The sequence below is a fragment of the Orycteropus afer genome, unplaced genomic scaffold (genome assembly GCF_000298275.1).
Source record: "Orycteropus afer afer isolate SDZICR_OR568_19922 unplaced genomic scaffold, OryAfe1.0 scaffold00032, whole genome shotgun sequence".
NCBI classification, from domain to species: domain Eukaryota; kingdom Metazoa; phylum Chordata; class Mammalia; order Tubulidentata; family Orycteropodidae; genus Orycteropus; species Orycteropus afer.
In genome coordinates this window covers 9,692,430-9,716,563 of record NW_006921619.1, presented here as the reverse complement: position 1 = coordinate 9,716,563, position 24,134 = coordinate 9,692,430, and the positions used below count along the sequence as shown (strand labels likewise).

Sequence of the window (24,134 nt, the reverse complement as noted above, 5' to 3'; positions counted from 1 at the left end):
TCTCTTCAGCTTCACCAGCAGGGAAGGTTTTTTCACTTTTGCCAGTTGCTTAACTTGCTCCCTTTCACCACCCTCATAGGATCTAATACTTTATCTTCTCAGAACTCCAGTATTATTATTTGCATCTGCTTTACCTAGTTTCTCAAAATCTCTTGTTACTAGAAGGACCAGAGCAGTATGGTCTGTTAGCAGTATGCCATCTTCCCCCTAAAAAATGTCTGTTATTTCTGTTTTAAAGATGAGCAAACCAGAACCCAGAGAGTTTGGGTGGGTTGCCCAAGGCCACACAGATTGGGGCAGAGTCAGGCCTAGAACCTTGGTTTCTTGATTCCTAGTCTGCTCCCTCACTATTATTATTCACTCTTGCTTACTCAAAACAGGAGGAGATGGAGAAAAACATAAAACATATAATGCAATATGAAAGAGAAAACAAAAGGCAAAGGGAGCAGAAAAGTCAAAAATGAAAACAGATAATTGTTGCTCTTTGCATTTCACAGATCTTGAAGGAGATGTTGCAAGGGATGGACTATGACAAGGATGGTTTTGTGTCTCTAAAGGAATGGATCCATGGAGGGATGACCACCATCCCATTGCTGGTCTTACTGGGAATGGACGACTCTGTAAGTTAGCAAGATTGAGCCCAGAGATCTCTTGCCATCCAGGAACATCAGGCTCCGTGTGGAAGTCCATATCTACACATAACCTTGCCTTCTCCTCTAGACTTCCCAATGGTTATACCATGTACTCTAGCCCAGCTGGAAAGTCTTCTCTGATGTCTTTCCTTTTCACCTATTAGTGTCAGAAATACATTTATTCATTCAACAGACATTTACTAAATTATTAATAAATAAAAGATACTGTTATGAATATTGTAAGGGGACACAAAGATTCAATATATTTATATTCAACCAGCAAAGGGTAGAAAGAAGAATTTCATCTCCCATAAATTAGGTTAAAAAGTGCTAAGAGAGTTGGAGAAAGATGGGAAAGAGGGAGGAAGGAAGACTGCTCTTTTGAGGGGGGGCTTTCATGAATGGAAGGAACTCTGGTGGACAGTGGTTAAGTCACTCAGCTGCAAACCAAAAGTTGGCAGTTCAAACACACCAGCTGCTTCATGGGAAAAAAGATGAAGCAGTCTGCTTCTATAAAGATTTACAGCTTTGGAAACCCTATGGGGCAGTTCTACTCTGTCCTATAGGGTCACTATGAGTCAGAATTTACTCAGTGGCAGTGGGTTGGGTTTAGTTTTCATAAATGGTTTCTTATTTGATATGTAGGTATTTTTATCCCTAATTTATACAGATGGAAAACAGGTTTTGAGCCTACGGAGCAAAAGGAGGAGGAGCTAGGATTTATACCTGACTCCAAATATCCTATCCTTTCTAATTCATACTTCACTGCCAAGGAAGGGACCTTAGAAGTTGTAGAACTGGCTCTGAAGGATACATGGAATGCTGATATCTCACTCTTGAGAATAAAGATCAGATGGAGGGAGTCTAGGAGGATGTTTGATCTGGCTCTCTAGGATGGATGTGATTTGGCTGGTGGAAGATGGTAGAAGAGAGTGTTTGTGGCTTGAACAAAGCCCTAAAGGAAAAAAGTTCAGAGTGTTAGTGAAATATTCCCATTTTCTCAGAGAGGGCATACATGTAGAGCTTAATGAGAATCAATGGTCATATACACCTAGCACCTGAGCTAGTCAGACATGCATTTTCTGTTTTTTTACCAACTGAACTAACTTCCATCCATGAAATAGAAAGATTAACACTAAAAGCACAAATGGTGATGTTGAACATTTCCCAGGACACTCTCTCAGGTTGTGTGACAGTACCTCTTTGAGATTACTGAAATGCCACAGAAAGGAACAGAACAAGAAGGGCAGCTGGACTGGCCTCTAACTGACTGCCATTGCCCATTTCCCATAATGTTTTTGTCTGACAGTTCTGTGGTTCAGGACTAAAGCTGAGCATTAATTTCCAACACTCATAACTAAATTTTGTAATCATATCCTAGCATGACCTGTTCCTTCCAACTGCCTAGTAGAAATTGAGGAACCTGCACAACCCCTTCTTGTTACTTAACTCCTTAGAGAGTCAGAGCTGAAAAAGACCTTTGTAATCCTCTGGTCTATCCCTTCTGTTTTACGGACTGAGGTGCAGATGGGTAAAGAGCCCAAGGACACATACCTAGTTAGTAGCAGAGGCCACCTCCCTTATTCAGTAATATCATATCCTTCACTCAATGATTCCCTTACTGTAGTGCAGTGAATTACTTGGTATAGTTTTTCTAGCCATAGTCTTTGTAACTCTCACCAAATTACTGGGTGGGACCATGCAAATAAGGTGTGTAGAACTCTGATGCTGAGATTGGTTAGTTTTGTCATTCTGTCAGGATTAAAATGATCCTTCCTAGAAACAGAAAGGGGGATCTCACTGCAATCAAGAGAGAAGAGCTGGAGGTGAAGTAGAATGCACCCTTAGACCCAAGATCCCTACACTGGACCTCCTTTACAGGGATGGCCAGCAGAGAGAGATGCTCAGCAAAGAGAGACACCTGGCAGCAAGAGACACCCCAGCAGAGAGAGACACCCAGCAGAGAGACGGTTGCAGTGGAACCAAGAGGCACGAGACAGAGCGGCAGGCTTACCTGACCCACAACATGAGAAAGCTGAGTGCCCCTGAGCAGAAGTCTTGCTGATGGAGTGGGGTGCACCTAGGTGTATCTATCAGCAGAGCTAAAAGAGCTTTGTGGCACCTGCTTGAGCAGGGCAGAGGCCAGGCCAAGAGGCCAAGGGCCAGAGAGGTGTGTCTGAGGGTACAGCAGAGAGGAGACTGTCCTGATCAAAGAACTGTATCTTGAGCATGTTCCTGAACCTGAACTGTAAACTGTTACTTCCCTAATAAGCCCCATAATCATGAATATTGTCTGTGAGTTCTGTGTGAGCACTGCAATGAATTATTGAACCCAGCAGAGAAGTAGGGAGTACCATGGGAGGGATGGCTGGTGTCAGAGTTAGTAAAAAGATTGGAGGGAGGCAGTATGTCTGGCCTCTTAGGAATAAGCCTTGGGCTGCTGATGCTGAGTCTCTTTCCCCCTTGTAAGATTGAGGAAGGTCAGATGATGCCACCTCCATATCCTTTTTGCACTTACCAAGAAGTTACTATTTAGACACAAAATCCCAGATCTGGGAGTATAACAATAAATAAGATATAATTGCTGCTAACAACACTCACTCAAGATTTACTTGAATCAAAGATGGATGTTCTGTTTGGATGTGATTCCATCATACTTGTCCTTTCTCTGAAACATGTGTATAGAAATGGGATATTTTAATCACAAGGACCCAATTTCTCCTTTCTCTACTGAGATCCAACTGCCTCCAACACTTTACACAGAGGGATCCACTGTTCTGTGCCTGGAGGTGGAGAGCTAGGCTGTGTTTTCAACATTCTCCCAAATGTGTCCCCCAAATGCCAAAACAACCTTTTAAAAAGCCATAGTTCACACCAAGAAAGTTGCAAGCAAAAAAATCAAATGCAAATTTAGTTTAATTAATCAAAAGTTTTTGTACATTTGTTTTACATATGTACTAAATTATAAATTTTTAACATTTAATATTTTTCCCATCCAAGATGTGGGATGTAAAGACATAGGACCCAGAGAAGCTGCCTATAGGAAGATAAGTCTGGGAAAAGCTACACAGTATTCCAGAACAAGTATGCCTCAATGACTTAAAAGTCCTATCACTTGCTTGCTTTTTCAAAACCCACAATTGACCACTGGAAGTCTAGGTATCTCTGAATGTCAAAGCAGGAAATAATCTGTCTCCAGGTGAAATTCTAGCAACAACATAAAACCCAGCACACTAAGGAAGGACATGACTTCCATGGTCCACAGCCTCCAATATGCAGAAATGAAAGAGCCACATGATGGTGCTATAACCCAAGCAGAAATACCACTTTATCCTAAGCCAAGATCTTCTGCTTCTTATCCTGTGTCTATGACAACAGAAGCTGAAAAGAGGAAAACAGTTAACTGGATCCCTTAGCTAATAGAGGCATTTTCAGATACAATAATGGTCCAGTGGGCTATGTGTCTGCTAAAAATTTCACTTCAGTACAAGACAGTCCCTAAAGGAAAACCCTAGTTTGGGGGAGAAAGGGAGGTATAGGGGAGAGTGGGATGGAAGAAGCATGGGCTCGGAAGTGAGCAAGGGACTCAAGTTCGACTACTAGTTTATTCACCGATCATCTTGTGCTATTTATATAACTACTTGCATATCTTTCTGAATCTCCATTTCTTCGTTTCTAAAATAGAAGCAAATCTAATTCCTTACACATAGAAAACACACTTTCATTATTTTTGTGTTCCCAATATCTGGCACCAAGTAGGAAGTTAATAAAAGTTTACAATCTGCCAGGCACTGGATTAGGAGCTTTACTTACCTTATTTCATTTAATTCTTATAAAAATCATTTGAAGTAGATGTGTGTTGACTAAATGAACTGATCCTTTTAATGAATCATTTAATCAATTAGTGAAGCCAGTACTGAATATTTTCAGTCATCTCATATGCATGTGAAAGCTGGACAATGAATAACGAAGACCAAAGAAGAATTTATGCCTTTGAATTACAGTGTTGGTAAAGAACATTGAGTGTTTCATGGGCTGCCAAAAGAATGAACAGATCTGTGTTGGAACAAGTACAGTCAGAATGCTTCTTAGAAGCAAGAATAGAAAGATTTTGTCTCACATACTTTGGACATGTGATCAGGAAGGACCAGTCCCTAGAGAAGGACATCATGCTTTGTAAAGTAGAGCATCAACGAAAAAGAGCAAGACCCTCAATGAGATGGATTGGCACAGTGGCAGCGACGAAGGGCTTAAGAAGCATGGCTAGGATTATGAAGATGGTGCAGGACTGGGCAGTGTTTCATTCTGTTGTACATAGAAGTACTATGAAACAGAACCGACTTGACAACACCTAACAGTAACAACAGATAAAAAAGGCTTTAATTGCATAAAATTCAGGTTTTGAAAAAAGCAGGCTTTTTAGGTAGTGATAACAGCTTAACTGAGCCCAGAGGAGGAGGCCATTATTTGAAAAAGAGCATGAACTCCTCTAGAGACCTTCAGCAGAAGAGTCTGAGCACAGGGATAGGTCTGGTGTGGTGAGCAGCCCAAGTGGAGGGGTGCCCAGAGTAAGAACTGGATTTGAAGTTCAGAACGTTAGACAGTATGCACCTAACTGCAAATCCTTATCACCCAACTACAATAGTTCTTACTACCCTTAATACCAGCCAAGAGGGAGCCCTGGTTGCACAGTGGTTAAAGTACTCAGCTGCTAACTGAAAGGTTAGCAGTGTGACCCCCACCAGCTGCTCTGTGGGAGAATGATATAGCAGGAGAATGATGTATCTGCTTCTGAAAAGATTTACAGCCTTAGAAACCCTAAGCCGCAGTTCTACTCAGTCCTATAGGGTCACTATGGATTGGGATTAGGAGCTCTGGTAGCATAGTGCCTAAGGCACTTGACTGCTAACCAGAAGGCTGGCGGTTCAAACCCACCAGACGCTCCTCGGAAGGAAGATGGGGCAATCTACTTCCGCAGTGATACTGCCTCGGAAACCCAAGGAGAGGTCACTATGAGTCAGGTCCAACTCGATGGCTCATAACAACAACAACAACATGAGTTGGGATTGACTCCGCAGCAGTGGGTTTGGAAGACTAGTCTGGCAGTTACTCTTGTGATGAAGCCTATGAGAAAAGCTCAGGGACAGCATATGGGGGGAGGGATGTTCCTGAAGCCTCAGCCTCAACCAAGCTGTGCTCCAGGGACTGGAAGGTGGGAAATTTTTAGGTTCCAGAGAAGGCGTATGATTACATAAGACTTGATTTATGAAGTGGGTAAGGTGTATTCAGTTCTAAGTAAGCCAAATCAGGGTAAAATGATTTAACCTTCTCTCTGTCTTTATGTGTTTACTGTTTTACCTGTGACCAGGTAAGGCATGGGAATGCTCATGTTATAATGCTAATGGCATGGAAAGTTGATAAGAGAAGTATGTTGTTTTTACTAAAGTATTTTCTTGTGGCTATAAAACTATCATGTGTATTGTGGATAATTTGGAAAATACAGAAGAAAACAGAGATAAGGGATTAAAATACATCCTTAGTTCTGGCAACTATAGCTAATAACCTCTGTTAAAAATTTAATAAAATTTCTTCCCATCAAATATCTTGCTATATAAAACTGAAATCATAGTATATCATCAAATATGTATTCTGCTTTTTTGACTTAGTATTACATCATGAGCACATGCCCACATCATTAGATATTTTTATAAGTATTTTTTTGATTGACATCCAACATTAAGTCATATGGATGTACCTTCTGGTAATTTTGAGACCCTCAGGAGATTTGCAGGGTTTTTTTTCAGGTTGAGGACCTGACAGAGCACAAAAATGCCAAGTATTTTTTAAAATTTTGACTTCGGGGTAGAATCCAAAAAGGGAGATTTGTAGTCAAAGAATACAAACATTTAAAGAATCTTTAGATTCTATTGGGAGCTCTAGTGGTGTAGTGCCTAAGGCATTTGATTGCTAACCAGAAGGCTGGCAGTTCAAACTCACCAGCCACTCCTCAGAAGGAAGACTGGGCAATCTACTTCCTTAGTGATAACACCTCTGAAACTCAAGGAGGGGTCACTATGAGTCAGAATCAACTCAACAGCAGTGAGTTTGGTTTGGTTTTTGGTTTAGATTCAGTTAGGTTGATAGAGAGATGATGATGATGATAGAAAAAATGACAGATAGATCTCCAAATTGTTTTCCAGGAAATTTTGTGTGATTTTTACTTCCACCAGCTGTGTAACCCCTACCATTGAGTTGATTCTGACTCACAATGACACTATAGGACAGAGCAGAACTGCCCCATAGGATTTCCAAGGCTGTAAATCTTTTCAGAAGCAGATTGCCTCATCTGTCTCCTGTGGGTTCAAACCACCAACCTTTCAGTTAGCAGCCAAGAGCTTAACTACTGCACCACCAGGGCTCATTGCCAGCTATGTAGGAGAGGGCTTTTTAATTTTTTTTTTTTTTTTTTTAAATCATGTCCAGTCCCTGATCCCACTTGAGTATTCCTAGTTTTTATTTTTTTTTTTTTTTTAAATCATGTCCAGTCCCTGATCCCACTTGAGTATTCCTAGTTTTTATTATTTGCTAATTTTAAAGAACAAATACACAGAGAAAACTTTGTTTTAATTTATATTTCTTTTTAAGGGAGTCCTTAACATGATGAAATAAATATTTTGTCTTCCAAATCTGAGAAGAGAGTCTTACTCAGAAAAAGGCAAGAATATTCAAGAAGTAAGCTCTGACTTCCTCTAGCTTGGGGCTGCCCATTCACTGTTTCACCTCCCTCTTGTCCCTGCAGAGCTCCAAGGGGGACGGGAGGCATGCCTGGACCATGAAGCATTTCAAGAAGCTGACCTACTGCAACTTCTGCCACATCATGCTGATGGGCGTGCGGAAGCAAGGCCTGTGCTGCGTTTGTGAGTAAACTTCCTTCAAACCCCTCTTCCCGCTGGAGCTATCTTGATCTGCATGTCGTTGAGCCATTCCAGAGAAAATTTAGCTTGAGATCCCACCCATATTGTCCTAACAGCAGGAATAGAGCAAGACATCCATTTCCTGTTGTTGTTTGACACAAGTCAAAGGGACAGGTATTGTCCTTTTGTTGGAGTTCTATCATGGGACACTGACACCCTAGGGAAAAAAGCTATTGAGGGTGACACATAATTAAAGTACATCTCGTACTAATTTTAGTTGGTTTTGCTAGTGAGTGTTTATTTGGGGCATGGTCAGAAGAACCTGTTTTTTAAATTAATAAGCAGCATAAAGCTATGTTCTGTAAATACAATGAAAATTAAAAATACATTTGTTTTGTTTTCAAATCCATTTAGGAAAGTCAGAGGGAGGGAGGAAAAAAAAGTAGAGATAGGAATAAAAGAGAAAGGGAGACAGGAAAAGAGAACAGAAGAATGAGATGGAAGGCAAGGAAGAAAGAAGGGATGAGGTAGGAAAGAAGGTGGATATGGGGAACAAGAGAAGAGGGGAGAGGGGCTGCGGTGAGAAGGCTTTGCAGAAGCCAGGCTATGGGTGAACAGAGTCCTGGCAGCTACCCCATCATACAGATAGCAAACACACAGCCTGACCCCACCAGAGATGGGGGTGGGGCACTACAGCAGGAAGCCTCCATGGGTGTGGTCCAGGCCACCAAAGTGTCTAATCCAACATGCACATGTGAGCTAGGCAACAAATGACCTTAGTCACAAAAGTCTTCCTAGCAGAGCTAGGCCCATTGTCCACCCAAGCAAGCCTCAGCAGGCTAAAGAAGGGGCTCCCTCAGCTTTTCCTGAATCATTTAAATCCAGCTCTCACCCAGTTCTTTGTAGACCCACTCTCATCCCTTTTAGGTTCTAAGCCTGTGGACCTCTGCTGTATGCACAGTATTAAGTAGTAGTAATATTTATTATCATCATTATTTGTGAAATAGCTGCTCTGATTCAGAGAGACACATGGTGCTTTGAACAAATTGTTTCATTAAATCCTGCAAATTTCCTGCAGGAGAGGCGTTTTTATTCCCACTTTACAGATGAAAACCCTGATGCTCACAGAGGTGAAGCAATTTACCCAAGAGTATATAAGTAGTCACAAATGGCAGAGCCAGAATTCAGGCCCAGGCCTAACTCCAAAACTCCCTGCCCTTTGCATCAACACACCAACATCCCTGACATGGAATATGTGCCATTGTCATGACAAGGAGGATAACCCTTCACACTCCACTTAAGTGACAAGTGTCTTTCTAGGGCTGTCTTCCTTGCTGCATATACTACCCACAGTGGAAGGCAGTGTGGTGGAGGCAAAGCGGGGCAGAAGGATATCTGGGAGATAACCATGGACCCTCTTCCCAGCAAACAACTGGAGCTTATGGTGACTTTCCATAGGCAAGGCCAGCCCCTGGCCCTTTCTGGCCACCCGGAGGGAGACACAGGCCCTTGCTAAACCAAAAACCCACTACCATTGAATTGATTCAGACTCACAGTGACCCCTACTGGGTTTCCGAGGCTGTAAATCTTTATAGAACCAGAATGCCTCAACTTTCTTCCATGGAGCAGCTGGTGGGTTCAGCTGGTGAGTTGGGGGAGGCTGGACCTTTCCTAGATGGTCACTCACAAATGCTCTCATTTTTTTTTTTTTTTTCTTTCCTTTTCAGACTGTAAATATACTGTCCACGAACGATGTGTGTCTAAAAACATTCCTGGGTGTGTCAAAACGTACTCAAAAACTAAAAGGTGTGGAGAGGTTAGTGACATCCATTGCCTTGTTCTGCTGCATGCCAAGTTCTAGGAAACACATCCATCACCACAGACTGGGCAGAAGGGGGTTGTGAGAGCTTATCAGTCCTTTCTCTGCCACAAGGACTACCCTTAACCCATCCCTTTCATCCCTCAATCCATTCAGCATCTCACTCACGCCTACTGTGTGGCAGGCTCTGGGCTAAGGGTACATATAGGTTATAAGAGATTATCCCTAGCCTGCTGAAGAACTGTGCAGTCTCATGGAAGGAACAGACACATCAATAAAGTATAAAGTATTAAGATGTGGACCATAATCGGGCTTTGTGGAATGTACAAGTAAGGCCCAAATGAGGAAGTCAGGGAAGATTTCACAAAGAAAGTAGTGTTTGAGTTGTATTTGAACCAAAGTCAGGAGGACTTCACTAGGTGTCACAGAGGACAAAGCACTCGCAACAGAAGAAACCATGGAGACATGGCTTATTCTGGGATCCACACTTCTTTTGGTGTGGCTAGGGCAAAGGATGCTTACAGGGAAGTGACAGGAGCCTCACTCAGAGAGTGGTGAGGTCTAGCCTGGGGACGGTCTTGTAAAGCCAGCTGAGGAGTTTGCTCTGCAGCTAAGGGGACCACTGAAGACCTTTAAGCACACGAATAGTATGATAGGGCTTGTGAATTAGGTTAATCACTCTGACCGTGGTGCAGAAGAGAGATTAGAAGGAAAAATTCATCCAATGGTTCAGGGAAAAGGCATGCAGTTCTGAGGTTCTGTCCAACTAGGGTGGGCCTTCATTCACCTGCTCTGCTCTGATTTGTCTAATGTAGCATGCTCATGGACATATCTATGCCATTGAGGTTGTTGAGGGTTTTAGCCATAACACACACAGGCTAAGGTACAGGAAGTGAAGGGAGAGTTTGAGAGATCATTTGGAGGTACTACCACTAGGACCTGGTGATCAAGATGCAAGGGATAAGAGAAAGGGAGAAGTTGAGATGACACCTAGGTTTCTAACTTGGCCATTAACTTAAAAAAAAATAAAAAAATAAAAAAAAAAACCAAACAGTTGTTCTTGAGTCAATTCTAATTCTGATTCATAGTGACCCCATATATGTCAGAGTAGAACTGTGCTCCAGAGGATTTTAAGTGGTTGATCTTTTGGAATCACCAGGCTTTTCTTCTCAGGCACCTCTGGATGGACTCGAACCACCAACATATCATTTAGCAGCCAACTGCTCAACCATTTTCACCACCCCAGATTCCTAACTTGTCTATTAGGTAGCACTATTCACTGTGTGTGCAAATAGACTCTCTGTAAAATTAACAGCAAAGGACACTTGGCTAGAGGAAAGATTCCATTGAGGAATCTGAGTTCAGAGGTGGTGAGCGAAATGGAGTGGTAACCAGTCCCCCCAAAAGGACTCTTGAGGGAGAAGGTCACCTCCAAGGACTCACATGCATGCCCCATTGAGAGACTGCATGGCCTCTTGTCTACTCCTTCCACATCACGCCCATACACATCCCCCCATGTTTGTGGCTTTCACCAGGACACAAGGCACACAGCCTGGGCTCAGGCCCTAACCTGCACTCTGGCCATCTGTCACACAGAATTCAGGAAGGTAGTGGAGGGGCCAGCAGGGCACAATCACAACCTTCTATTCCTGCCGGACAACCCAAGTCCTTCACCATCTCTTCTGATCCCAGAGGAGGATAGAGAAAGCAACATGGTATCAGGAAGCAACCATAGGCTTGGAGTCAAAAGGCCTGGTTATGAGTCCCTGCTTGGCCACTTATAGTCATATAACCTTATAGTCACTTAACTTTTCTGAAGCCACTTTTTTTCTCTCTATGTCTGCAAAATAATCTTGGAGCAAATTCAGTGTGACCATGTAGATGACAAATTGATTGGGTTCTTTGCACACTCAGAGGTGTAGCTACAAACTAAATATGACACATCTTCTAGAGCAATAATTTTACCAAAAATGTCTTGGGAGGAGGACATTAAGTATTAGTAATGTAAAACATTTCTTTTTCTGTATGACAAACATAGATATTATTATGCAAACATTTCATGTGATTTTAATATTGTGCTTGTATTCAGTCACTTCGGGCTTTGCTCCTAGTTTCTTCTAGCATTTCTATCTGCATTGTTCTTTTGCTAGGGGTTCTTTGCTAGAAATTTTTGAGAAGTGCTATAGAATTCCTGGAGGAGAGAACTAAGCTGAGGGCTCATGCTCCCAGATACCAGTGTCATGAATAAGCTGCTGTCATTTCCATCACATCTCACATATAGACACACAATCCCATGAGCTTCCTAAGTTCCTAAGGCTGCCCTGGCCATGGAACAAGTAGGAAAGCCTGCTGGCCAGCCCTCCCTTAATATCTTTTGGACTTTTTGTGTAACTTCTTTCTAGAGTGCTTCTCATCCTTGACCTCATTTTATAATCCCTCAGAACACTTTAAAACAAAGCAATGACAGGGCCCACCCCCCAAACCAAAATCCCACTATCATTGAATTGATTTGGACTCACAGTGACCCCTACTGGGTTTCCGAGGCTTTCATTTTTATAGAACCAGACTGCCTCAACTTTCTTCCATGGAGCAGCTGGTGGGTTCAAACCACCAATACTTTGGCTAATGAACAAATGCCTTAACCACTACATCATCAGAGCTCCTTTTAACTCCCAGAGACTCTATTTGGCCCAGAGTGTGGGCTGGGCTTTAGCACTTCTGTATGCTCCCCAAGTGGTTCCACTGTGTAGCCCAGGCCTAGAAGGCAGGAGGTGGAAGGAGTTCACCTCCAAAGGGCAGGAACTGTTGCAGGGAGGCTCCCCTGGAAATGGGGCTTTATTATGCCAATTTTTGCAGAAGAGGGACCTGAGGCTCAGAGAGGTTCAGAAAGTGGTGAAAGGTTCCCCCACTGATGCAGCAGTGAGTCCAACCAGTTTGTCTCCAGCCCAAGCCTTCCTGTGTTTCCCTGCACCCTGCTGCTTTCCAGAAGAGGGTGCACACAAGCACATTATTACTCTTTAAGGAGTTCTGCAAGACAGACAAATGGACTACCAGATAAGACTCTGTTCAGAGGCTCGCCTGCTAGGGTGAACAAGTTACTCAAAGCCATGCCAAGTGATTTCTCATCTTCCTTGATAGCATGGTGGCAGTTAGGCAGGGAGGGACCATGTCACTACATTTAGGCAGAGTAACCCAGCATCCAATAAAGATAACCACTAAACAGAAAACAACCACCTTCTGACCTCCCCCTTCCCTGTGCTCCTCCCAGACCCTTCTCAGCCAGGGCCCTATGGCGTGGCTTTCCCTGGTATCCTTCCCTTCCTTCCCGCAGGTGATGCAGCACGCATGGGTGGAAGGAAACTCCTCCGTCAAGTGTGACCGGTGCCACAAAAGTATCAAGTGCTACCAGAGTGTCACTGCACGGCACTGCGTGTGGTGCCGGATGACGGTGGGTTGGAGCCCAGGGCAGCCCTGGTTCTTTTCAGCATGGTTTGCGTTCAAGCTGTATCAGAGGAGCAGTGGGCATCCTGCCAGAAAGCATGAGCAGACCCAGGGGAGCAAGGCTGGGGAGGATCCCAGAGCCCCAACTCTGTACCCTGAGTATAATAGTGCTTCCAACAAACCATCAAGCTGCCCAGAGAGTGGGCAGCCATGGAACCAGGGCAGCAAGGACTGTTCAAGCAGTGGCCAGTCCACTGTCTATGTGGCTTGGCAGCTGGGACCAGCAGGCTGGACCAAGAACTTCCTTTGCCTAGCTATCATCTCAGGCGAGGGGCACTGACAGAGAAGGAAAGGGATTAGACACTAAGTTGTCAGTGGAAAGGCAGCTGCCCCAAAGGCACATTCCTTGGAGCAGACCCACTGCCTTGGCCAGAGGTCTGTTCCTGCTGCCACCATCCACAGCTGGAGCCCACATCCCCTCTGGAACTTGGAGCGCCACTACCAGCCTCCTGCCACTAACAATCTGACCTGCCTGCCAAAGCAAACTCAGTGCCATGGCTTGTCCCTTTGAGCAGGTATCAGCTTCAAAAAGGAGATTTCTCCAAACCAGACTGCAGAACTCTCAATATACAGAGGTTGAGTCAGAGGGTTTCTATCCAGCACCCCATCAGTTTGTTTATCTATAACCTCCTTCCTCCCAGACTCTCAGAGGCTGAGAAGGGCAGCTCTCCAAAGGGGGCTCTGAAATGCACATGAAGGTGCCAAACTGAAGGGGCCATAGGCCTGCTTATGACTCTTTGCCCCAGCAGCCATGTACAGCACTGTGGTCTCCTTTCTCTGCCCATGGCCCACTTAGCACCCCAACCACACACACACATGCACACACTCATACTCAACCAGACTACCACAGCCAGCAGTGCATCAGGATTTGAGAAAGCACTAGACAGTTTGCCTCCCCAGTAAACCTCTAAACCCTCATACTTGACTTTCCTTGATCACTTTCACTCACTCTCGTCTTCACTTTTTCTTCCAGTTTCACCGCAAATGTGAGTTATCAACATTGTGTGATGGTGGGGAACTCAGAGATCATATTTTGCTGCCCACCTCAATATGCCCTATCACCCGGGTAAGTACTCTGACCTCTGCTGGGCCCCTGCCTCTCCCAGTTCACATTTCAGGTATAGATAGTGTTCTGTTCAGACATTCGTGTCCCTCAGAGGGCTGCCCCACACAACTCTTAGGGTTGCATTTTTGTACAAATTTAAGAGATCAGTGCTGAGCCAGCTGGATTGTAAGAGAAAATGCCTCTGGCTGAACTGGTTCCACATGCCAGCCACCCGGAAAACTGTGGAATGGCCCAACCAGGAAAGCACATCCTTCCTAGCATCTTCCAGGCAGTACACAGGTCAAGGAACCTCAGTCACTCCTGCACGTGGACAGACCTCCTGGCCCCTCACTCACCCTTGTCAGCCTCTCTGCTATGTCCAGTCATGGACTCTCTCTGCCTTGAGGATTTCTGCTTTGGTGTCTCAGCCTCATTTGGAAATGAAAACATAATGAAATTAAACTTCTTCTTTTTTTTCATTCCCACCTAAAATTTTGTCTGTTCCCTGTGTTAAAGATTCCGCTTTCAAAGCAAGCATCAAACATTGTAACTGATCTCCTCCTCCCATATTAGAAATGTTGTCAGGTCCCACTGATTCCTCACATCTTACCATTGACTGTACCAGCTTCTCCTTTCTCATGAAAAATCTAAGGGAAACTACCACACTGGAAAACCATTGGGCAGTATTTACAAAAAAAAAAAAACCAAATCCACTGCTATCAAGTAGATTCTGACTTATAGCAACCCTATAGGACAGAATAGAACTGCCCCATAGTGTTTCCAAGGCTGTAATCTTTACGGAAGAAGATTGCCACATCTTTTTCCTGGAGAGCAGCTTGTGGGTTTGAACCACCTACCTTGGTTAACGGCCAAGCACTTAATCACTGAGTGTCTCCAGGGCTCCTTTCAGCAGTATTCACTAAGTTGAAAATGCACAGACTCTGTCACCCAACAATTCCCTTCCTATGTACATACCTGAGAGATCTGAGTATTTATTCTACCAAAAGACATGTGCAAAAATTTTCATAGCAGCTTTAATCATAGTAGTCAAAAACTGAGAAAAAAAATGCCCATTCAAGGTTGTGGTCATTCTTGGTCACAGCCAGCTACCCAGAGGGACCAAGTAGTTGAACCTGTGGGCTTGGGACCATAGTCGCAGGGGACATCAAGCTCAATCGGCATAAAATACTATACAGAACATTGTTCCACCTCCTACTTTGATGAGTAGTGACTGGGATCTTAAAAGCTAGCAAGCTGCCATCTAGATGCAACAATGGGTCTCTCCTCATCCAGAGCAAAGAAGAATGAAGAAAACCAAAATTCATGGAAACAATCCCAGCGACTGGTACACCATCCAATCTGCAGCCTATATGACTATGAGACCAGAAGAACTAGATAGTGCCCGGCTACCACTGTCATCCACTTGGAAGGGGATCTGTATAGGAGATCCTTGATAGAGAGGGAGAACAATGTGGAACAAAACTCAAAATCATTTGGAGAAAAAAAAAAGGGGGGGTGGGAACCAGGTTTGCTGGTCCAATAGAGCCTGGTGGAACCACTGAGACTATGGCCCCTAACTGCCCTTCAGGTCTGGAATTGAACCCACACCTGTGGTTTCCAGCCAAACAAAATACAGGCACATGAGTTGAACATTTACCTCAAGTAGATACTCTCCTTGGAGAGAACAATCATGGGAGAAAGAAGGGCTGCTTATGCACAGGGAGACAGCTCAGGGGGCAGGAGTCCATGGAGGGATGGATACAGGGAAGAGGTAACTATGGGGAGGAAGTGGGAGGGGAGCTGTTGTATTGTGGTAAACTGTGGTCAATGTCGTGAGACAAAGTATATGTGAACTGCTCTATGGAAAGTATGGAAAGTGAATTTGCTCTGTACATCTTCACCCAAATCACAATTAGAAAAAAAAAGAATTAAAAGAAAAGAGATGTTAACCTAATTAGTTATCCAATACATTTGGACATGGGAAAATGCCTTTGGGTATGGGAAAGAGTAAAACTTTAGCTTTTAATTAATAACTGATTGTTATAAGGAAATATTTGATTTTACTGTAAAACAATATTTGATTGAATACTTGATTGTTTTAAAGAAATGTTGTTGTTGTTGTTGTTGTGTGCCGTCAAGTCAGCCCCGACTCATAGCAACCCCTCCTTGGGTTTCCTAGGCAGTTTCACTACGGAAGTAGATTGCCCCATCTTCCTTCCGAGGAGTGGCTTTAAAGAAATATCAAAGAATAATGATGTAATCATATACTTATGTATAAGTAAAGCAGAGAAGACACATCAGGGGTTGCTCTCGCATAATATGCAGGGTGTCCGCCTGGTTCCTTAAATAATAAAAAAGAACATTATTAATTTAAAAAAATGCCCATTAACAAGAAATGGATAAATAAATTGAGGTGTATTCATCCACTGGAATGCTTTGTTACAATGAAAAAGAATAAACTATGTTAGATACAAAAATATGGAGAATTTCAAAGACATACTGTTGAGTGAAAGAGGCTAGCTAGACTCAAAAGAAATCATATTCTATGATTCTATTAACATGAAATTCAAAAAGCAAGCAATACCAATAAGGTACCAAGAGTCAGAATGGGGTTATGCTTGAAAGTGTAGTATTTACAAGGGCATATACATGTATAAAAATTTTATCTATCTGTACAGTTAAGATTTGAGCATTTTATTGCATGTAAGACAAACCTCAATAAAATAAATAATAAACAGTAGGGGAAGAAAATAAACAAAATGAAAGATTACTTGTTCAATATCACGTTTTAGTGCTGAGCAAAGAAACCAAGTCTAAGACCTTCCTTCTCAGAGCTCAAGTTCTAAGGCAGCAACTTAGGTTTCTGCTGATTTCAGTGTGCCTGCATCCCAACCCCCGTGTCCTTTGCAAGTGTCCCAAAGTTAAAGTTAGAACAAGTAGTGACAGGGATCTGGAGAGCCCTGGAAAACCCACAGGAGGATAGTCCTGTTTTTAGTTCCAAAGTCCCCACTTTGACAGACTCCTCCCCACACTGTACAGGCTTTCTATTTTTGTTTCTGATCTCTTGCTTTAATATTAGTCATTCATTTTTCAAAAGATGTTTCTCTCTCCTCTCTTCTCACAGGACAGGCAAGGTGGGAAGTGTGATGGCAGCGAGTCAGCCAAAGGCGAAATTGTAATGCAGGTACCGTCACAAGCCTTCAATCTAATTGCTCATTTTAAGTTGAACCAAGCTGTGGCAGGGAGGACAGGGTTTGGATTCTAGAACATTTCCTTTCTCATCTGATCAATTATACCACAGAGGAGGACACTCTGTTTCCAACTTCTGGAATTACCTTTGACCACTATGCTGTAGGCAAGTGATGAGAAGGGAGGTTGGTTGATCCCATAGCTGCCTAACTGGCTGTTTCACCTTCTGTAGGAACAAGTTACATAAAACTTAAGTTTGTAAACCTCTTAAATAATAACAAATGTGCAGCCTAAAAATAGACAGTGGTTTTCCAAGAAGGCCAAGCTGTCTCCAGAACACAATCTGCCAAAATGAAACTAACCAGATCCAAAGTCCTTCTTAATCCTTAAATGTATATTTAAGAAATCATCGACTCTTTTTTTCCCCCTTACTTGGGTTCACCAATGAACATTTTTTCTTTGTGTCTTCTACAAAGTTCCAAGGATGCAGGAAAGTTGGCCTGGTGAAGTACAAAGAGTTCTAGAAAAGGAAATAGAAAACTGAAGTGTACTCCGTCTCTGGCTCTGAACCTCTGTTTCCTTGTTTGACAAAGGGCATAATGATCCTTATATTGCTCATGTCTCAGAGGTACTGTAAGATTAAATGAGAACATCCAGATTAATATGCTTTGAAACTTAAAACAGAACAGATAATGACAGGGGAGACCTTAATATGCAGGAAAGCTCTAGACACCTATGACAGAAAGTCAAGTGCATCACACTAGTACAAGAATACCAGTTGTTTACAGCTGATTGTCTTGGCATCTGTTTTCAGTAGGGAATGCCCATATTGTACAGGTTGTTAAATATTTTGAATATCACCCCCAGAGGTAAGGAATTACTCCTCAGGCTCCAAGTGCTTCTCCTGAGCAAATAAAAGAGAATTCTTAGAAAATCTTAAGAATGTGCTGTTGTTTTTCAACAAGATGGCACTGTATTTGTTGCATTTACAGTCTGAGATCTGGGGAAGCAGGCATTAAGTACTGATTGGGGAGCAGAGCTGCATCTCTGTACCAGTGTGACTTTAAGCTGAATCTGCAAATATTGAACACCCACACTTTTGTCTGGTGTTGTGGGGGTCCTTGTGGGAGGGTTATACACACATTGCTACCCCTCTCCCGAAGCATGAAGTCCAGTTGATGTTTTGAAACATTACCTAAGAAAATAGCAAAAGAAATAAACATTAATGACAGCAAAAGCAGAAGATGTTACGGGTTTCAAGTGCAAAAGTTGTAGTTGCCGTGATCAAGGAAAACTTCATAGACGAAGTGGCTCTTGAACTGGGCCCTGAAGGATGACAAGATTTTGAAGAGGATGCAAAGAAGGAATTGGGCATTTCCAGTTACTAAGCAGAAGAAGCAGGGTGAGTGGAACCATAGAGTGGGAATGCCGAAGGCAGGCTCCCTGTTGTGAGGAGAGGAGGGCAGTTTGGCTGATGTTAGGAGTAATGAAGAGACATGGTAGAACACAGCAAGGTGGGCTGGAAAGGCTTCAGATGCTAGGTTTGGACACTTGGATTTTATTCTCTGGGCAACAAGGTACCATGAAAGGTTTCTGAACACAAGTGGTATGACTGCCATGGTGTCGTGGGAAGGAATTGTGTGGGACGGTGTACAGGACTGACCTGGGGTGGGAAAGGCCTAAGCAGTGTGGAGACTGTGTAAGTGTAGAGAAGGGGTGCCTGAGATAAATGGACATGCCATGGAAAGAATTGGCAAGACAGAGCATTCCTGGAAAAATTGATGAAACCAGAAGTCCAGAGAGAAGGCCAATTTAATGGAAAAAGATGATACTTCAGGTTTGGGACATGTTGAGTTTATACTAATGGTGAAACCTCCATCTGAAGGTTGGTGAGAAATGTGCAGTCAGGGTTCAGGAGGAAAACTGGGGCTGGAAATGTGGATTTGGAAGGCACTGGGCTGAAAGTGGTGGTTAAATCTATAAGGAGTAGTTTACTTCTCAGCACGCAGACAGCTGTACCTTTTAAGATCATATTCAGTTGTATCCCTCACAAAATCTCATACTGTGCTGTGGACTCAACTGCACAGCATTGTGGAATGATTTGAAGCCACAGTGTCATTGCCCCATTTCTGATCTCGACCTAAAACCCTTCGGCTTTTAACACCACTCAAGCTGGATACAGTTTAGCCACTCAGAAAATTCAGCCAGTGGTCAAAGATCTACCTCCCCCACCTCCTCTCCTCCATGCTGCTTCCCATCCACCTCTCCCAGAAGCTGCCTCAGCCTCAACTCTCATCCCATTCTCCCTGCATTGGATGGAACAGAGCTAATTTCTTTTTCTTTTACTTTTTAAGTATAAGATCATCCCCACCCCGGGTACCCATCCCCTGCTGGTCTTGGTGAACCCCAAAAGTGGAGGGAGACAAGGAGAAAGGTATGTTCTCTTCTTTTTCAAAGCAGAGAGGCTAGACAGCCTCACTTGGGCCCTTTCCTCCCCTCAACCATAATAGAGTAGACTGTGGGGATAGACAGACCTCAGTTCAAATTCCAGCCCTGTCACTTACCACTTTGTGACCTGGTCCAAGTATCTTAACCTCCCTTTGCCTCAGTTTCCTCCACTGTGAAATGGGGATATTAATTTCCCCTCTCCTGGTTGTTGTGAAGAATAAAGGAGTCAAAGTGCTTTGCTCAGCACCAGTCACATGAGCCATCATTAAGGCTCCCTAGGTCAGACCCAGTCTGAGATGCCTGTTTCCTTCCTAGCCTCCCAAGGCTTTTCTTGATTTAAGAGATGTGACAGGATTCACCTGATTGGGATCTGCTGGCCTATCCCCACACATGAGAAGAGAGACCCCCTCATCATTGGAGGAAATGCCCAGTCCACTGGGGGCTGGGAGTAGAGGGAGAGAATGTGGCAATGCTTTTGCCTCCTGTCTGTCCAGCTCTAGAGTAATGGACAGATAACAAGGATCTGGAATCTACATTGAAAATAATAATAAGGTTAAAGCAAGAAGTATGAGTATCTCTACTCCCAGTCAAGATGGCAGGATACCCCTCCAGAAGTGACTAGATTAGTCTCAAGATGGAGCCTTGAAGCCAAGCCTACATGTGGTCACTGCCCCTCAGCCATCCCCTACACCAGCCCCACACTAACCAGCCCCACCCTTCCTGCATTTTCTCCTGTTTCCAGAAGGGGGAGAGCCTTTCCCTTGGGGATACCTTGATGCCTGATTACAGCCCACAAAAGGCAGAATTGCACTATCTAAAGCATAAGGAACTTTTGAGAGGTCTCTGTGGAGGAAAAAGCTTTAGAGGAATGGGAGCTCTAGTCTCTGAGTTTCTCTGCCCATCCTTTCTGCATGGGGTGATGCCCTTGGGGTTTGGGGCTGGAGTCCTGGGATGGTAGGGTGGCCTTGAACCAGGGAGTGAGGACATGAGTAGCAACAGGTAACCCTGAGACTTTGGGGTCTGCAGGACCTGTGCAGTCTTCTCCCCTCTCAGGTTGGAATGGCCCTTCATTCTCACCCTGGATGGACTCCCCCAGATGTTTGCCCTGCTGTGAATTCTCACGATGACATTCTCTTTCTCTGTCTCTCTCTCTCTCTCTCTCCCTTTCTTTTTTTCCCTCCCATAGAATTCTTCGGAAATTCCACTATCTGCTCAACCCCAAACAAGTTTTCAACCTGGACAGTGGGGGGCCTACTCCAGGGTATGGAGATACAATCTTTACCTCCTACTCCCCTCACCCCTCATTACTCTTTGAAAAAGCTACCTTCTTTTGTTACCCTTTCTTGTCTCTTTCAGCTCTGGGCTAGCCTTCCTCCTTCCATTGTACTCCTTTTCTCTTTTTCTCCCATCCTACTCCAACTTTCTTCAGTAGATAGTCAGGAGCACCCATGATGGCCAGCTCTAGTGAGAAGTGGCCTCTTGTACTTCGTCTCAGAAAAAGTCATTTATGTTATAAGAGAGGAAAAAATTACACATGTCATTCATTTGGTTGACCAGAGAGTGGGCTGGTAAAAGATTTTAACTTATTTGCAAGGCTGTATCAGCTGGTATCTTCATACTGGATTATCAGGAAGGAGGAAAGAGTTGTCTCATCACTGTCGGTCAGCAGTTTGGAAATCTCTGTAATTGACTCAGCGTTCTGCCAGTTGCACATGGTGTTGTAGGATCAAGACAATTTTACGTTCAGTGAACTGTATTCCTAGGTTATCCAGTCGGGAGGTTATACTCCCTCTGGCCCTTCTGCTCCTGCCAATTGCCTATTCCACTGCTCGTTAGCAGAGAGTTGAAGAGAGAGAGAGAGAGCAGTAAGGGGAGGCAAGGAGGTCCTTGCAGCTTGACTGCAGTTCTTGGGAAGGTCTGGTGGAGGAGCTGGTCCTTGTGTTAGTAGCTAAGTGAAGGGCTTTTTTTTTGCCGTTGAGTCGGACCCGACTCATAGTCCCCGACTCATAGCGACCCCTCCTTGGGTTTCTGAGGCAGTATCACTACGGAAGTAGGATTGCCCAACCTTCCTTCCTATGGCCCCTGTAATCAGCGGCTCTGCCAGTGAATCCAGTGCTCTAGTGACATCTGCTGACCAGTCCCAGGGCTGCACCTTGTCACGGGATGGCACACACTGGGCTGGGCTTTCCCGGCACAAAACTTCTTTGCCCAAACTCCTGTCCCGTCACTTCTACTCTGGGTTCCACAAGACTCCTCAGAGGGGTAAATGTAAGGGCTCTAAAAATGGAATGTGTTGTTGACTTCAGTTATCTGCCATAAAGCTGTTATTTATGGCAATAACAGCGCAAGACCCAGTAAAAGGGAGAAGGAAACATGAGTGCATGATTTCCCTGTAAAACTAATCTCAAAACAGTCTGCCTATCACAGTGACCGCCAATTACTTCTGTATAGCATAGCCCATGACAGTGCAGCAGCCTGCAAATACGTTTGCCAGCCCATTCTCCTCTAGGGCATTTCCTTGCTTGAACACAGCACTCTAGCTTAACCTCCCAAAACCAAACTAAACCAGCTGCCATTGAATGAACTGTCATTCATGATGACTTCAGGTGTGTCAGAGTAGAACTGTGCTCCACAGTATTTTCAATCGCTGATTTTTCAGAAGTACATCACCAGGCTTTCATGCCAGGCACCTCTGGGTGGACTCAAAATGCCAGCTTTTCAGTTAGCAGCCAAACACATTAACCATTTGCATCACCCCGGGACTCCAGCTTAACCTCATCCACCTCAATTGGATTTGTCCTGAGTGACATGCCAGGTGGCTACTTCCCAGGGCTGACATGTCCTGAGTATCCCCAATGCAAGTGTCATTCTGTATGAGTCTTGCCAAAGGGCGCCTCCATTCAGAATGTACTTCCTATAGATAAGCGGAGTCTTCAAGAGAAGGGAAAGAGAGGGTAGGAATGTTGATTTGCCCACACAGGCATCAATGATTCAAAGAGCCGTGGTTCTTATCAGAGCACCAGTCCAGTCAGGGAGGAACAATTAAGCTTTAACCTCCCAAATCCTACCCCAACATATTCACCAGTCACATTTGTTCCAAAGCAAATGTTCTACCCTCTTTTTGTGCCAGAACCATCTTTGGCAGTCTGGAGAAGCCTATGAACTCCTCAGAATAATATTTTTTTTTTTAATGCACAAAATGAGCAGATAGAATTACCAAGGAAATTAGTTATATCGAAAAATAGTTATCAAAATGTTACAAAAAAAGAAAAGTTGGAATATGTGTCCTCTAGTAACACATTAAATAATGAGATCCCGAGACGGGACTAATAACTACTGTAAATCCACAATGTGTATTAGCATATTTTATGTTATGAAATGTCTGCCACAACTGTAATAAAATATAAAAATATCTTTGATTTGAACTTTTGACAAAGTCACAGGTATTATTAATACCTCTGTGATTTGTTGCCTACATTCATAATGGCAGGAAATGCTAAATTTCAGTTAGAGGCTAGGGAAAATAGGAATGGAATGTTGTTTCCTTTCCAAAATCATGGCCCTCTGATATCTCCCCACCGGCCCCGTGGAGGCTCATCGACTCCAGGTTAAGTGCCCTTCTTTAAAGAGCTAAGCCTCCATAGGGTAGAAGGGTCCCATCGCACTTAGCTTTGAGCCCAATGAGAGTGCAATGAAGACTCAGGCAGTTTAGTGCATTTCACCAAAGGAGAGGTTGTGAGGACAGAGCTGGCATGGGAGCCTGAGAGGGAGGCAAACACTGGCAGTTCATTGTATCAGTGCCCAAATGTGCGAAGTATGCATTCCTTCACACAAATAGTAGAGAATTCCTAGAAAACTGTTTTCTGTTTGTGTTCATGTTGAGTCAGCTTCTCCTTATTCAAGGACTGTTCCCAGGATGTTTCTCCATGCTCACTGGCATTAAGTGACCCCTACAACTCCTGAAGGAACCAAGGTCCTAACACATCCTGGGGAGCAGAGGGAGACTGACTCAACAAGGGTCAGAAGTCAGCCGCAACCTAGTAAACAACACATTTTGGCTTTTCTGCTTCCCAGATTGAACTTTTTCCGTGATACTCCAGACTTCCGTGTTCTGGCCTGTGGAGGAGATGGGACAGTTGGCTGGATTTTGGATTGCATTGGTAAGAATGGGCTGGGAGGGCCTTTACAGTTTATTTATAGTAAGCACATAAAGCCAGCAGAAGGCAATTTAAAAAACAAAAAAAAAAAAAAGGAGAGAAATGAAGCTATGTTTTTTGTTCAGCCTTGGATCAATGCTTGACTAAGTATGTGCTTTTGTTGAAAAATAAAAAAAGGAAATAAAACAATGGAATGATTCCCACAGCTACAGATGTAACAGTTTAGTTTCAGGCCTTGCCTCAAAAATGTATCTCTTAAAAGATGAAATTAATTCACCAAGGAGATGAAAAAGGATGAACAAAGTTGGTAATATTGTACATGGATAACATCCTGGGGAAGAGTCAGTGGAGGTAGAGAGCTCTATATGTATGAATGAAGAGTTTCCATATATATATATATATATATATATATATATATATATATACACA

General features: G+C 43.6%; 1 protein-coding gene across 1 annotated transcript in view; it reads left to right on the top strand.

Annotated features, from left to right (window-relative positions):
• Positions 1-24,134, top strand: part of DGKG (diacylglycerol kinase gamma) — a 245,632-nt gene that overhangs the window by 64,171 nt on the left and 157,327 nt on the right. Inside the window, exons 8-16 of the mRNA XM_007935972.2 lie at positions 498-620; positions 7,432-7,549; positions 9,274-9,362; positions 12,697-12,813; positions 13,840-13,932; positions 17,036-17,095; positions 19,455-19,534; positions 20,735-20,809; positions 23,623-23,708. Coding sequence (XP_007934163.1) covers positions 498-620; positions 7,432-7,549; positions 9,274-9,362; positions 12,697-12,813; positions 13,840-13,932; positions 17,036-17,095; positions 19,455-19,534; positions 20,735-20,809; positions 23,623-23,708 — 841 coding nt within the window. The remainder of the gene's footprint in view (positions 1-497; positions 621-7,431; positions 7,550-9,273; positions 9,363-12,696; positions 12,814-13,839; positions 13,933-17,035; positions 17,096-19,454; positions 19,535-20,734; positions 20,810-23,622; positions 23,709-24,134) is intronic.